This window comes from Thunnus thynnus, chromosome 15, assembly GCF_963924715.1.
Source record: "Thunnus thynnus chromosome 15, fThuThy2.1, whole genome shotgun sequence".
In the NCBI taxonomy this organism is placed as follows: Eukaryota; Metazoa; Chordata; class Actinopteri; order Scombriformes; family Scombridae; genus Thunnus; species Thunnus thynnus.
Window position 1 is genome coordinate 2073022 of NC_089531.1, and position 16748 is coordinate 2089769.

A 16748-nucleotide genomic window follows, 5' to 3' on the forward strand; every position below is an offset into this window, starting at 1 on the left:
TCTTTTTTGGACTTGAAATGTTTATTTATATTGTTTATAATTACTACAGCCTCTAGATGGCGTAAATGTAACTAGAGGTCGTTTTGCTGGCCAGAATGACGTATTCTGTTGTTTTTCTTGTGAGCAACGGCTGGTTTTTGCTGGTGAATCACAAATCACAAAAATTCAGATTCAAGATTTGTCCTTTTTTTTTTTTTTTTTTTACATAACAGGATTATAAAGACTAAGAGTTTGACACCAGCTCAGGTTAATTATAGAATGAACTGCTGCGTTGACCAATACAACATATCTAATAATATAACACAGAATAACACCTACAGAGTCCATTATCCTGCTAAACGAACACTACTGTAGTTCTGCACTTTAACTTTAATTAAAAAAGAGGTCTCAACTCTCAAGCACCATTTAAATTAAACTTCAAACTGCACTAAAACTAGATTATTTCATTCCCCTTGAAGATTTTTAAACTTTCAAATCGGATGTTTTTTTATGACTCTTAGTTGTGTTGTTTATGTCTGATGATGAATGTTTCTTGTTCTCATATCTCAATCTCAACAAGACTACATGATTACATTTTTCTAAAAATACAAATAATTAAATAATGTTTAAAACAACAGTCAGATGGGGTCACGTTTCAGATGAGTTGTTAACAGCTCCACCAAATAGTGATTTTTCCCTCTAAACTTCTCACATACTTTCATTTCAATAAATGTTCAAATGATCCAATATTTCAGCAAAAATAAAAAAATAGAGAAAAAGTTCTATTTTTTACATCTATCTATCTATCTATCTATCTATCTATCTATCTATCTATCTATCTACCTATCTACCTATCTACCTATCTATCTATCTATCTATCCATGTAATACACCGTGTGGCCGCTGGGGGTCACTGCCGCCGGGAAAGGGGCGATGCCACCGCCGAGCAGCAGCCGGGGAAGAGGCGACTTGTTCCGGGGAGAAGAAGAAGAAAGATGGCTACAGCTAAACTTAGCTAGCTGGTGGGCCACGGAAAATGTTGCGCTCTCGGTCTGTTTCGTGTTTTTTCTCTTCGACCGAGAGTCAGAAAGGCCTCAAAATCCCTCTGCCGACAGTTTATTGATCCAGGCAGAATATAAGCACCGGTGTGTGTCGTTATACTGGTTTAAAGAGTAGTTTTTCGGGGGGCTGTATGTGTGTTTGTGAAGCGGGAGCGGGGTCGTGTCTCCTCCGGTCAGCTGTCCGTCAGTTTCAACGTCAGGTGAGTTTATAGTTTGATTTCAACGTTTCTCTCCTTTATAGTTTAAAGTCTCCGCCGAGGAATATGATGTTTTTACTCTTTATTTATTAAACCTGCACACAGATAAAACTTTACAAACTTCTTTATCGCGTTAAATAACGAGGAAGAATCAGTTTTTGTCCATGTAGGAAGTTGTAACGGTCGCTGTTTCTGTCGCTTTTTGTCACAATAAAAAGTGTTTCTACTCTTAAAGTGTCAAAATAATATCAGCTGATGAACATGTGATGTTCTGATAAACTTTACTTGAGCTTTGTGTTGTTTTTCATAGAAATATTTCAGTTTAGAAGTCTGTATTTGTACATTTCCTCCTTGAGACTGTTGGAAGACGTTGATTGTCCTGTGAGCTATTTTTCAACCTACAGCTCATTAAAGGACCAGTTCACAATATTTCTCAAGTGTGTCTTAAACCAACAGTCAGGAGCCCAAATGAACATCAAAGCTGTGTTTCTTGCTGTAATCATTCCTCCTCTTCATACTGACCATTAATGACTTTACAATGGAAGTGATGGAGGACAAAATCCACAGTCCTCCTTCTGTGTATGTGTATTTCAAAGTTTATCTGAAGCTAATATGAAGCTTCAGCGTCCAAATGAGTCAAATCAAGTAGATATCTTTCAACGTTACAGTCTTTTTAGTGCCAAAGTCCCTCTTTTTGTTACTATACTTCCACCTACAGCTCAACAGGGAAACACAAAGAGGGAATTTGATGCTAAAAAGACTGTAAATGTGTCAGATATCCACTTGATATGACTAACTCAGACTGCTGAAGCTGAATAGAAGCTTCACACAGACTTTTAAATGACTGTGTGGACACACTGTGGATTTTGGCCTCCATCACTTCCATTGAAAGCACATTTGAAGGATCTTTTAATATCCAGTATGAACAGGAGGAATGATTACAGCGAGGAAAACCTCTTTCACTGTTACTATGGACACCTGACTGCTGGTTTAACACACACTTAAAAAATGATGAACGTGTCCTTTAAGAAAAAAAAGCCCACATTCTCTGATTCCAGCTTCTTAAATGTGAATATTTTCAGGTTTCTTTAATCCTCTGTGACAGTAAACTGAATATGTTGTACATTTGGTTGATATTTGATAAGGAAAATAACGTTAGTTGTAGCCTTAAAGGTCATAAATGAGGAAGAACCGTGTAATCAAAAGCTCCAGAACAACTACTAAATGTCTGTTGAGGTGAGTTTGTTTTGTCAGCTGTTGTTTTCAAGGTCAACCAGGTCAACAAGGTCGTATTAAATGTGGAGTTTATTTCTGACTTTTGGATCATGTCAGTGTTTGTTTTGGTTAATACAGGTGTAGTTGTTGTAGTTGTTACAATCCAAGCATAAAGAAGACAGTATCAGGTCAGAATAATAAGAACACATTAACATTTACATTTATACATGCAAACAAACATGAGAAATACAGTCAGGGGGTGAAATACATGAACAGCTGCTTTCATATATAATATTTCATATATATGTGTGTGTGTGTGTGTGTGTGTGTGTGTGTGTTCTCTCTCCCTTGTTGTGTCCAGTGAGGATTGTGGGAATCCAGACCGTCATGGCGGCTCCTGTAAACATCCAGACTCCCAGTAAGACCTGGGAGCTGAGTCTGTATGAGCTGCACAGGAGCCCTCAGGTAAACCTCTCTCTGTCTGTGTGTGTGTGTGTATGTGTGTATGTGTGTATGTGTGTGTGTGAGAGAGGGAGAGACGGGGACTCTAATGAAGAGCCATTTATTTCATTAGTAAATGGACTGCACTTGTATCGCACTTTTCTACCTTAATGGACGAAGCACTTTACAATATTTGCCTCTCATTCACCCAGTTTTCCTTCTCTGACTTCTTTCATAAAATAAAATAAAATAAAATAAAATAAAATAAAATAAAGCAATAACTAAATATAAGAAATGACTGAGGTATCGAATTCAATCAGTACGTTATTTGTCTCCAGAGGGCAGTGGCTTAATGTAAGACAGAATAAAAACACAAGTTAAACAAGTTGAAACAAACATAATACAAGTATTCATGTTCTCAAGTCACCTTTTCCTCTCAGAGTTCAGTTGAGAAATGTCAGAGGGGATGAAGGAGTTTTAGTTTCTGTTAGTTTTGGCTCATTTAACTGGAAACAGAAGCAGATGTGAAGCCGTGGAGGACGGAGCCACCACACCGAAGCACTCAGAACAAACATGTTTCTGTTTTTGTGTTTGTCAGTGAGAGGAGAGTACATCAGCTTCAACATTTAAAGGTGTTCTCTGTGTGAACAGTCGTATGAGGAAGCTGAAGACTACAAATCTGAAAAGTAAAAAGAATCTGTTGGCGTGGAGGCAGAAAGCAGTGACGTTAACAAACCTCATAGCTCCTCGTCTCTGCTGGAGGCTAACAGCTCCAGGCCACGTTAGCCGCTACTAGCATAGAATACCTGAATCTCTGACTGAGCTGTTGGATTGTGGGTAATGTAGGCACCAGATTTTGACATGGAAGAAGAATGTGTGGATCAAAAAAAGCATCAATTTTCATCCTTTTTATTAATAAAAACTGTCCGTCGTGATTCTGACAGTATGAGTGCAGTCGTGCATCGATTGTTTGTGTTTTTTTTAAACAATAACAAACATCTTGTTGATGAAGTGTGAACTCATCTGGTCCCTGAATAAATGTCAGAAAACTCTCCACAGTGTCTTCAGTCTTCAGTAATATCACATCAAACCTCTTTCAGACATGAAACAATAACATCTGTCTGTTAAAGTCACATCTGGTTCATTCAGTTCAGGCTTTATTCAGACATGACAGCACGTTAACAGAGAGAGGAGAGTTCATATGGACAGAAAAATGAATGTAGACGGTTCATGTCCTCACAGGTATGATAATAAAGTGTGTGTGTGTGTTCAGGAGGCCATCATGGACGGGACGGAGGTGGCGGTGTCTCCTCGCTCTCTGCACAGCGAGCTGATGTGTCCAATCTGTCTGGACATGCTGAAAAACACCATGACGACCAAAGAGTGTCTCCACCGCTTCTGCTCCGACTGCATCGTTACCGCGCTGCGATCAGGGTGATTATAAGTTACTTGGGAGCCGAGGGGTCACATCTTCAGATTGAGAAGCTGAAGTCATGAATCACTTCCTGTTTTCCTCTTCCTCCTCAGGAACAAAGAGTGTCCGACCTGCAGGAAGAAGCTGGTCTCCAGACGTTCGCTGCGTCGCGACTCCAACTTCGACGCTCTGATCTCCAAGATCTACCCGAGTCGCGACGAGTACGAGGCTCACCAGCGCAGCGTCCTGGAGCGCCTCAACAGGCTGCACAACAAGGAGGCGCTGAGCTCCAGCATCGAGGAGGGGCTCCGCCAGCAGGCCCGCTACAGGTCCGAGAGGTGGGGGAGGACGGGGGGGGAGACCACCGGGGGTCCGTCACAGATTTGATTTATTACATTATGATCTAACGTTTAAGGAAGAGCTTGTTGTGATATAATGACAGCTGAACTGTTTGTACAGTAGGTTAAAGTAGAAACAGGAAGTGACTCTGTGATGGATGTTTAGTTTGTCGGATCATGTGATCGTGTTTCCTGATGTCAGACGTTGACTTGGTGAATATTAGAGTGATGTTGTTATTATCACTGTCATCAGGAACCACCGGGTGAAGAAACCCACTCAGGAGAGCGACAACACCACCTTCAGCGGCGGGGAGGATAACGGCGACGCCCGCTCACACCTGTCCCACGACTCCGCCCCCTCCCACGCCCCCCACCCCCAAGGTCAGACCCCCTCGGAGGCGGGGCCGAGCCGCAAGAGGCCGAGAGCGTCCGACGACGGCTCGGGCCCCGAGGCGGACAGCGGGAGCCCGACTCCTCCGCTGAGACGCCACAAAGAGGGGCCGGCCTCGGAGATAGAGCTGGTGTTCAGGCCACACCCCCAGCTGGTCCACGCCCAGGACTACAACCAGACCAGGTGAGTCCGCACCAAGCTGAAACCTCCGGAAACTGCAGTTCCTTGAACGGCCACTTGAGGCTCCAAAAGCGAGTCAATCCCCATAGACCCCCATGTTAACATGCCCAACTTTACAGCAGAAATAAACATGTTTACAGCCTGGTACAAACAACGGTTTTGGTCTCTGTAGATAATTTCCTCTTTCATGACAACTGTACGGAGGTGAATTATTTTATAACTCACCCGTTTAAATTTTATTAAGCCGTAAAGTTATACATAATGAAGGACATGGCTGCTTTGAGTGACAGGTCCGCCAGCCGCTAAGTGGCTTGTTTCGCCTCTTTGCTCATTTTTGATTGGCTGGGAGTTAGGCAGCGTCACGCACTGCCAAGATGGCGACGGCCGGAGCGGCTCACTTTGAGCTTCAAAACCGCTCTTCAGAAGCAAAATATACAAATAATGGCAGAATACAGGTGAGGTTTTAAAGGGTCAGTTCACCCAAAGATCCATCGATCAACTTAATAAATATGTTTGGGTTTTTTTTTAGAATTTATGACTCTGGTCCAGTGATTTTTTTTATCTGAAAAATGTCACAATATCCATCGTAACAACAAACTTTTAAATGGTTGTTTTCATGTTATCCGTCACTTTTCAGTTAAATCATCTTGAATTAACAGCAGAACAGAATTTGACCTCAGAAGTTTAGAGGAAATGAACTGGACTTGATGTTTGTTGTCTTCTTTGTTTCATTTTATTATTCATTTGGATAAACGTGCAGTTTGATGAAGTCACTTGTTTTTCAAGTGAAATTTGGGACAGTAACCCCATAATATAATCCCAGCATATCATGTGATCCTGTTATGAGTTCAGAACAATAAATATAACTTGTAAAGCAAACAGGAAGTTGTTATGTGAACTTAAAAGACATTTGAATGAGGTTAACCTGCACGAGCAACATTTCTGTGAGTGAAAATCATTCATCTCAGGAGTGAACGGGACATTTTTCTGCCTCCTGACATCTTTGCGTCTTTGCAGATATGTGAAGACGACAGCCAACGCCACAGTGGACCATCTGTCTAAATACCTCGCTCTGCGCATCGCTCTGGAGGACCGACGGACCAACAGAGAACCAGAGGACCAACGGAGAGAGGAAGGAGGAGGAGGAGGAGGAGAGGAGAGAGGAGCAGAAGAAGGAGGAGGAGGAGGAGGAGGGGAACCTGGAGGGACGACAGGAAGTGGAGGAGAGGGGACGAGTCTGAGCGACATCAGTGAGAAACAGTACACCATCTACATCCTGACGAGAGGAGGACAGTTCTCTGTGAGTTCTCCAGTGATAAACAGATCATTCATCAGCAACTTTATTAATAATCAATTAATCGTTAAGTCATTTTTTCCAGCTTCTACATTAACACTTTATTTATCTGGAGGATGATTAGTGTCGTAGCAGCACCGAACAACCAAGAGATTAAAACATGTAACAAAGTGAGTTAAAGAATGAAAGTGTTGATGTCGGTCAGCTGACTGGATGTTCAGCACAGTAGATACAAACAAACACAGGAATGAAAATGTAATGGATTATTAAACACACAAGATAACTAAACAGAAAAAGTAAGGAAATGTGTGTTTGGTAGATTATTTCTTTGTTGTAATGATGCTTCTTGGCAATAAATCTTATACCGTTGGAAAGTCTGTTTATTTCCCTTTTAAATGGAGCCACATTTGTAAGGAACATGCATTTGAAGGATGAGCAGCAGAGCTGAGTATGCGGGTTGCGCCCATGAAAAATTTGCCAAATCTTCTCTGCCAATGCCAAACAGCTTATTCTGGAATTGACTCTTGTTTGGTGGATTGGATGATTGAAGTTTGCAGAAACAAGACCTTGGCAATTTAACAATTTATTCATTTAACAAACATGAGCCTGAGTAGCGTGTGGAAGAACCATACACAGCCACAACAGCCTGGACCTCCTCCTCATGCTGGTCACCAGCCTGGTCACACTGCTGTGGGATGGCATCCGATTCCTCAACCAGCATTTGTCGCAAGTCAGCCAACGTGGTTGTGTTGGTCACTCTGGCACGAACAGCACGCCCAAGCTGATCCCACGAGTGTTCAATGGGGTTGAGGTCAGGACTGCTGGCAGGCCGTTCCATCCTCTCCACTCCCAAATTCTGGAGGTAGTCTCTGATAAACCCCACAAACCGACAAATGCTGGCAGAATAAGCTGTTTGGCATCTGCAGAGAAGATTTGGCAAATTTTTCATGGGCGCAACCCACATACTCAGCCCTGCTGCTCATCCTTCAAATGCATGTTGCTCACAAATGTGGCTCCATTTAAAAGGGAAATAAACAGACTTTCCAACGGGATAAAATTTATTGCCAAGAAGCATCGTTACAACAAAGAAATAATCTACCAAACACACATTTCCTTACTTTTTGTGCGAAGTTTAGATCAATTATATGAAACAAGAGGGTTAAATTAAGGCCACGTCAAGTCCATTACAGTTTGTTTTACTCTTAATGTCAACAAATCTCATGTTTGGATCCAAACCAACAATGAACTGATCTACTAACAAGTACTGTGTGTGTATCAAAGTCTGATGTATCTGATTCCTCCGTTGTTGTCCAGAAACTACTGAATGCTCAGTGGCGCCTGTCTTACATAGAACTACTCTCTGGAGACATGTTATTAGTCTTTGTACTTAGTCCGTCGAAGAGCTGCTAAGTTTGGCTGCACAGATAGGAAACACCTCGGCTGACAGGATGTACCACTCTTTTTGGTTTATAACGGCGGTTGGCAACCAGCGTATCAGGTGCATTACCGCCACCTTCTGCTCCGGAGTGTGGACCAGAGATTAAATCCTACACATTAATCCTGTCTGTCTAATAAACTCAATGAAAACTCTACTGCTGCTCCCACTCGGGAGGGTTCATTGAAGTTTTAAGGCTTCCTAAGTTCTTCCTTCATATATTGTCTTTATTGATCATAGTACAATCTATACTTGCATGTATAATAGTCTCCTCAGCCATCTGGAAAAAAATATGTGCATATATCGGTATCAGATATCGGCAAAAAATCCAATATCATGCATCCTTACTTGTTAGTAGATCAGTTCTTTATTTACACACCTCCTTTAAGTTCAGCCTCACAGAGCTGCAGACTCTTCATCTTCTTCTGATAACTTTATTCTCTATATTTAAATTTGACAAACAAACACAGGATTACGTATAAAAACAACTACATTTTTATTGAATGCAATGAAACAGTGTTTTAAGTTGCTTCCTTCTTCTCTTCGCCGTCAGACGCTGAACGGCTCTCTGACTCTAGAGTTGGTCAACGAGAAGTACTGGAAGGTCAGGAAGCCTCTGGAGCTCTACTACGCTCCCACCAAAGACCCCCAGCAGCAGCAGCAGCCGCCGCCGCCGCCACAACAACAACAACAACAGAAGTCTCCTCCTACACAGAGGGAGGGATGAGGAAGAGGAGCCAGCCTTCCTCACATTCTCGGTGTTTGCATCCTTTTTTTTTTTTTTTTTCCTGCTTATTTGATTTCACTGTGAGCTGCAAACTTAACCGGTTTCACGTGAAATCTGACCTGATTTTCGAAGGATTTATCAAGAAAATAAAAAACTGACCTAAAGCTGTGAGGAGACAGAAAGGAACTGCTGGTAAATCTTTGCTTTTTGCTGCTTTTGGCAGATAAATCTGCTGTTTGTGACGTTATGCAGCTTCAAATCATCAGGAGACTTTTGGGATTAACCGACACCGAGGTCGACGGACAGTAAGAAAAAAACAAAGTTGAATCCCTGTTTTTCTTTTTCCTGATATGAAGCGTCTGCTCGTTATCTTCCGTTTTACATCAGTTTGAATATCTTATTATATTATATATGAATACTTAACGCCGTGTAACCTGCTACTGCAGCTGCAAACATCATCAATCACAACTGAAGCTGATTTGAAACGGTTATTTTTTTTTTTCAATAATTAACTCATTTTTATTTATTTCTTTTAACACAAACAACCAAACAAGAACTTTTTAGAAAATGAAAATAAATATCAGTTTAAATAAGGCAAAAATCTATGCAAGTCCAGTTATATGTCCTTAATATGAAACACGACGTTAAGGATCAATTCTACAACTGATGAGGTTTATAAGCTTTAAGTCACAAACTTTCAAATAGTTTCTGAATTATGAGAATTAATACGTCTGTAATCAGATAAAAGAGTCGTAACGTTTTCAGATCTGCAGCTTTATTCCATCACGTTCACGTTGTTTTGCTGCTAAAATTAAAAATAATTTCACTTCAGATTCCAGATGTTTTTTTTTTTTTTCAGTTCTTACTTATTAAAATAAACACTTATGTATTTTAACACGAATAACCCAAACAAGAAGTTTAACAAAATTAAATTTAAAAATAATTATTTCAGTAAGGATATATGTATGGAGGCTATTTTGTGCCAGTAATATATAAAAAAAAAACTTACTTCAAATCAAACTTGATTTTTTAATTCACAATTATGAGTTTTAAGTGTTAAATCACAATTTCCAAATTATGTTTAAATTATGATTTTATAAGTTAAAAATTGAATGAAGACAAAGTCATAATTTTTAAAATGGCAAGTAAAACTAACTGGAAAGTAAAGTTTACTGACTTTTTATTTCTTTTAACACAAACAGTCAAACAAGTTTAACAAGATTAAATTTAAAAATAATTATTTAAATAAGGATATCAGTATGGAGGCCATTTTATGCCAGTAACATATATTTAAAAAAACTTACTTGCGTTATGTTAATAACAATAAAAATACATCAACTTGATTTTCTAATTCACAATTACGGGTTTTAAGCGTTAAATCACATGATTCACAATTTCTAAATTATGTTTAAATTATGATTTTATAAGTTAAAAATTGGATGAAGACAAAGTCATAATTTTTGAAATGGCAAGTAAAAATAACTGGAAAGTAAAGTTTACTGACTTTTTATTTCTTTTAACCCAAACAGTCAAACAAGAACTTTTCAAAAATAACATTTCAATATCTCTTGTAAACAAGAGAATATGTACGGAAGCTCCTGACTGCCAGTAATAGAAAAAAAAACTATTTAAAATGTTAGGAAGGATAAAAATTATAAATACTACACAAAACCTTTAGAGGAAGTAAAAGTCGTTATTATGAATTAAGTCATACTTAACTTTCTAAGTAACAATTTATAAAAAGCGCCGAAATTATGAGATTTTGTAAATTAAATCTGGATGAAATACACAAGTCATAATGTTGAGATCGTACGTAAAAATGATAAGGGAAGTATAAGATTGTAAAGTGAAATGTTTACTTACAATCAGAATTTTAGTGATCAGTCATATTTGTGACTCATGAGTGAACTTTGTTAATCTTTACATCATTTTTTTTTTCATTTCCTGGCAGAAATAAGTTTGTCTCACAAAAGGTAACAAAAAAAATTATTTCACACATGAAACTTTACAGAAGTTTGTTATTGAATCTCATTTTCAACACGATTACAGAGAAAAACATAAAACAGCTGCTTGTAAAAACTAGAATAATGAAAAACAATGTGGTCTTAAATTTATTTCATCAATGAATCTATTTATGAATCTTTGTATAATTTAATTCCTCTTGTGTGACTGAAGCTCTTTGCCGCTTTCTTGTTTGTTTTTTTTTGCAGACAGGATCGATGTGGAACAGCTTGGCGCTAAAAAAATAAATAATTTACGCTAAAAAACATTTCCGCTGTAAAACGACTGATGTAGCTTTTATCCTGCCGTAAACAGTCACAACTTCGGTATCGATTCAACATGTTTTAACAACACGGACAGTTAAAAACGCACAATCCTGACAGATTTCAGTTAACATTTCCTTTAGCGTGTAGCTAGCTAGCTAAGAGCTACAAAGACGTGTGTGTATTTCCCGCCATATTTTACTAGTTTCAATCTTTAGAAATGTAGCTGTGACACCCGTCTCACCTCCTGTATTCTTCCTTTAAACATACGAGAGGTTTAGTTTGTGTGTCCTGTTGATTTCTTTAAGTTTTAGAGTGAATTTGTGTAGAAATAAATCTTTTAACTCTGTTCACAGAGTGTTTAAAAGACTCTTAAAGCCATAAACCTTCAGGGTTTAATCTGAATTTTTTTCCACTTCTGTGTTCGCACTTTAAATATATTTCCTGCAGCCATGTTTTTTCCTACCTTACCTCAGTTTTAATGATTTTAATATTTGTATATTGAGTAATGCAAGATTTCCTTTCTGCTTTGTTGGGTGATTATAAACATTCTGTCAGCAATGCAGCACAATAAACTCAATCACCAGACGTTTGCTGTCAAATCTGAGTCTTATTTGTTTGAAATTAATCTGCTGCTTCATGACTTTGTACAAATAAATCTGAATTTTGCTGATTGTATTATTTCATTTGAAGATATTGAGCAAGTGAAAACCTACGACTGCGTTTAAGAAGCATTTTAACTTCATATATCTTCATTTATTACATACATGCCTGAGTATCAGCAGTCAGACAACTCAAATATCTTCTAAATGTCGTCTTTTTAGTAGTAAAAGTCTGTTTCCAGTGTTTGAGTTAAAATCTGATTTTAGTCTGTTTTACTTTGATAGTTTTAATGTTTAAAGACCGTTTGTATTCATGCTGTTTTGAATCAATGGTTAAATGCAAGTATTTACTAGTGTTGGTTGATGAGGACAGAACTCTTATTGAACCTTTAACTTTGGAAGATCTCATCATCATCATCTGGAGGAAGGAGTTCAGACAAAGCTCAACTTCTAATCTGTTGTGTATCTTCAGTGTGTTTGTAGGTTTGCCTCCATTTCTTACAGTGTGTTGTGAAGTATTAAATCTCCAGCATACATACAGAATGATGTATGCTGGAGTTATTGTACAAGATTAAAATGAACAAGAATGTATAAAAATAAAATATCCCGAAAGCTAAAAGCACCGATGTGTCTTCAAACAGAGGAAACGTGAGACAGAAACGGACAGACAGGCAGAAACAGGCAGGTTGTGTGAACTGTCGCTTTTTATTGAAACAAGGGAAGCGGGGGGAGTTTACTTCTTCTTGGACACACCAACGGTGCGACCGCGACGGCCGGTGGTCTTGGTGTGCTGACCGCGCACACGCAGACTGGAAGGAGAGAAGAAGAAGAAGAGAGGAAGAGTTAAAAACAAGGAAATATACTTATACTGATAAACACTTAAAAAGCTGCTAAAAGTTATTTTAACTTCTGATTATTCTGATTAAAAATATAAAAAAATATAAAATGTCCAAATAGTTAAATTAAATGTATTGTTTTGTCTGTTTGATTCAAAACCCAAAAATTAAGTGACAGAAAATATATTATATAATCAAATATTCATATTCAGGTTTCTGCAGCTTCACAAAGTCAAATTTAAGATATTTTAATACCAGAAAAAGTATAAAATAAATAAAAACAGTAATAAGAGTCAGATTTATTTATCTGGTGCAATATGAAGTAAATATTTAAATGTATTTCACATTCATCTTTACTTCTTGACTGTATATAACAATCATTCCCAATAATATAACCAATAACTAATTATTAATAACTTATTAATGAGAGAAACAGACGATCAATTAACCAATTTAACAACTGAGTCGTTCATTTAAGATCAGAAACTATTAATTTGGGGATTTTCCAGCCATAAAACATTTTAATTAATATTTAACATTTACCTTCATGACTTTTAAACATCTTGTAAAGAACTTTTAATAAAGAAAATTATTTAAGACGTCTGCAGATTTGAGAAGCTGCATCGTGACTTTAGAGGCGTTTTGTTTTAAAATTGATCAATAAAACGTTTAGAGATGAACTGACTGGATGTTTTCAGTCTGAGCTGACAGACAGGCTGCAGTTATAGATCAGTTATTAGTTTTATCAGAGATGTGAGGACAGGATGAGGTTTTCTTACCCCCAGAAGTGTCTGAGACCACGATGAGCCCTGATCTTCTTCAGCCGCTCCAGATCTTCTCTCAGCTTGTTGTCCAGACCGTTAGCGAGGACCTGAAACCAAACGCATCACATGTCACATGGTCGTCCTGCTCAACACGTCAACGTTAACCGGAGCTTCGTCTAAAGTTGCTATGACAACGGGGCGAACTTCATCTGCTGAGGAAGACCATGTGATAAAATAGAAAGCTATTAAATGGACCTCGTGTTGAGATTTTCTCAAGAATCAAGTTTCAACCTCAGATGTGTTTAAATCTGCTTCATCTGTTCAGTTATAAACAAGTTCAGCTGAATTAAAGCTCAAACGTTTATTGATCAGTTTGACCTGCAGAGTCTTTGATCTAAGTATTGATCAAATAGTGACATCACAACATGTTGAAATAAACATTAAAACTCTTTAATACTTTAATGTTTGACAAACAGACCAGCAGAGACGAGTCTCTGCAGCTCAACATGTAGTTTAAAATGTTTCGACGTGTAAGAACGATTTTATTCAGTTTAACCTGCAGAGTCATTGATTAGTGAGTTAATTCACTTCCAAGTATTCAACTGATCACCAACTATTCTGATCAATCAATAAATTGTTTTGAGTAATTTTTAAAAAGACAAAGTGCAAATTCTGTGATTCCAGATTGATAAATGTGAATATTTTCTGGTTTCTTCAGTTTTCTGTGACAGTAAACTGAATCTTTGAGTTGTGAACTGTTGGTCGAGGAAGATGATGATGATGATGATGATGTGAAGACGTCATGTTGGGTTTCAGGAAACACTGATCAACATTTTATAAACCAAACTACTAATCGATTATTTGAGAAAATCGTCAGATTAAATTGATAATGAGAATAATCGTTAGCTGCTGTTTGTTCTTCTGACCTTTAAACATGTTTATCTGACTTCAGAAGGAGGAAGAGGAGAAGAGAGTCGAGCCAATCTGTGATTTCTCAAATCTTGAGAGACACTTAAATTATCATATCACAGTTACTGAGATTCTGACCAGTAAAATCAACTTCCCAGCTAGAAGTCTAACTGGGAGACTCCACTCTTCTGATGGTTTAATCTACTTGTGTTTCCTCTGAGTTGACGACACTAAACATGATGAAGTATTTAAACGTAGCAGCAGAGACGCCTCACCTCACCTACAGCAGTAACTTCATGAATATAACGTGATGTTTAACCACCGTTCCAGTCGCTCTGGAACCACCCAGTCCGTCTCCGGTCTGGTTCTACTGGTCGTCACTCACCTGGCTGTATTTGCCGTCCTTGACGTCTTTCTGCCTGTTGAGGAACCAGTCTGGGATTTTATACTGGCGAGGATTCTGCATGATGGTCACCACCCGCTCGACCTGCAACACAAACACAGCCGTGAGCTCACCAGGAACAAAAACACACCGGAGTAAAAGACCGACCGACGTCGACAGCAGACGAGAGACACCAGTTAGTTTAAACAATCTGTAACAGAAACACGTCAACTTCTCCAGATTGTCAACTGTTGCTGTTCGCTGCTTTACATCGTCTTAGTTTGTCCATAAAATCCTAAATTGTGTTTCATAATTTATCTTTTATGAAACTGTCTGGTGATAATCAATACAGAGTGAAGAAATATTAAACTCAGACTGTAGCTGATGATGTTGTGCAGCAGTGAGTCTCTGTGAGACAAATAGGCACAAATCTGAAGGTTGAAACTTTTAACATTAGAGAATATTTTGGTCAAACTGACACCAAATGCAAAGAGAATAACTATTTGTGCAGATTTTATACTTTAATACTGACAAGTTTGTTTCCGTCATGGAAAGAAATACTGATGTTATCAGTGCTGATGTTCTTCTAACTTGCATCAAAGCTGAGAAACGTCTTCACGTCTACGATTAAAACGTTTCTGTCAGTTTATCCTGCAGACAGACAGAAGAACATCACATCCTTCAGTTTAAAGCGTCTACAGACATCCGGCTCTCCTCACCTCCTCCTCAGTCAGCTCTCCGGCCCTCTTGTTGAGGTCGATGTCGGCCTTCCTCAGGACAACATGAGCGTAACGTCTGCCAACACCCTGAGACCAGACACACACAGACACGTCAGTAAAAAGGTAAGAACGAGACGCTGCTCTGACGTGCAGAAAAAACCAGCTGGAGAGATCTGTCGTACTGAGCTGTGACGTCTCAGAGAAAATGTTACCTTGATGGCAGTGATGGCGAAGGCGATCTTCCTCCTACCATCGATGTTCGTGTTGAGAACACGAAGAATGTGCTGGAACTTCTCAGGGATGACCAGAGACTGGAAACCAGACAGAAAACATGAGTTAACGACAGTCTGACGTGCTTGATGAAATACTGAGAGCAGGAATTATAGTCAACAAGTTCAGAGACATTTATCAGAAATGTTGCATTTGAGCCAAAGCGTTGCTTTTAGTTCATTATGTGTGTTTAATGATGGAAAATGAGCTCTGATGACTCTGAACACCAGGAAACTTTTCTATCCATCCGTCTCTGTTAGATTATCACTGGACAAAAGGCTGAACAAACACCAGATCTTTAAGGTAGGGTTTAAAAATCTTCATGCATCTTAAAACACGTCAGGAGCCTGAATGATTGAAACATGTTTTTCTTGCTGTAATCATTCCTCCTGTTCATGCTGACCATTACAGGATCCGTTCATAATTCACTTACAATGGATGTGATGGGGGACAAAATCCACAAAATGTATTTAAAAGTTTATCTGAAGCTGAAACCACTGCAGAGAGCATGCTTTCACGTCAAGACCTTAGAAAACTGTATCACTTCAATTTCGGTGCATTTTCAGTGACTGTCAGATCAGCATGTAGCATCTAAGCTAAGAGTTTTGGCTCCAATTAGCACAAATACTGAACCTGTCGCTGCTCACACAAGTGTTTTATAACGTTTTAAAGAAACGAGAATCCGTGAAGCTCACTAGACAGCGATTAAATATGATCCCGCGTCCATTCATTTATACTTTTATGACCACTCCACGCTTCTACACGGCATGACCAACATGCTGAAACCAATGTTAGCTTCTATAACTAGACGCTTCCAATTTTAAGGCTTTTCTAAATTGTTGGGAACGCCGGTAACATTAAAAACAGTCTAAATACAAGTCTGTTAAACCGAGAATAAACAGGTGATATTTACGCTTTAGTTAAAAGGCGGAAAACACAAAGTTAACTGCACTATTCGCGCTAGTTAGCCGCATTTAGCCCGTACGGCTCAGTTCAGCGCTGATAGTAAGCTATTAACTATTTCTGTCGCCAATCTACCAATAATTCAGCATCAGTCCGCTGACAGAAGTTCTGTTAGACTCGCTAAACGTCTAAACGCAGCAAAAGGAGAAAGATTCAACTGGATGATTGTAGATTTCCAAACTGTTCTCGGTTGATAGAAAATGTTCTCACCATCTTGGAAGTAGGTTCCGTGCGAAGAGGAAGCAGATGAGGTCTCGCGAGAGTTTCAAAGCACGACGACCGGAAATAACTCCGACACTTTAAATCTGTCCGACCAGAACCGGTATAGAAAATAAATATTTACTTATTGTTTTAGCATTAACAAAAAA

The 16748-nt window shown here is 38.7% G+C and overlaps 2 protein-coding genes across 3 annotated transcripts; one reads left to right on the plus strand and one right to left on the minus strand.

Annotated features, from left to right (window-relative positions):
- The first annotated feature begins 941 nt into the window (after window positions 1-941).
- On the plus strand, window positions 942-11523 carry LOC137198930 (E3 ubiquitin-protein ligase RING2-A-like). Of its 2 annotated transcripts, none has more exons than XM_067612950.1 (7): window positions 942-1239; window positions 2813-2916; window positions 4166-4326; window positions 4420-4644; window positions 4898-5218; window positions 6233-6515; window positions 8498-11523. In XM_067612950.1, the coding sequence occupies exons 2-7, from the start codon at window positions 2839-2841 to the stop codon at window positions 8669-8671; spliced, it is 1242 nt and encodes a 413-aa protein (XP_067469051.1). In that variant the 5' UTR covers window positions 942-1239; window positions 2813-2838; the 3' UTR covers window positions 8672-11523. The 2 variants fall into 2 exon arrangements, with proteins under 2 accessions (XP_067469051.1, XP_067469052.1); XM_067612951.1 differs by having other exon boundaries at window positions 4420-4635.
- A 710-nt stretch (window positions 11524-12233) lies between these two features.
- rps18 (ribosomal protein S18) lies at window positions 12234-16697 on the minus strand. The gene is made up of 6 exons (XM_067612980.1): window positions 16591-16697; window positions 15360-15458; window positions 15148-15234; window positions 14432-14533; window positions 13153-13244; window positions 12234-12346 (listed from the first exon to the last, which is right to left on the minus strand). The coding sequence occupies exons 1-6, from the start codon at window positions 16591-16593 to the stop codon at window positions 12271-12273; spliced, it is 459 nt and encodes a 152-aa protein (XP_067469081.1). The 5' UTR covers window positions 16594-16697; the 3' UTR covers window positions 12234-12270.
- Between the last annotated feature and the right edge of the window lie 51 nt (window positions 16698-16748).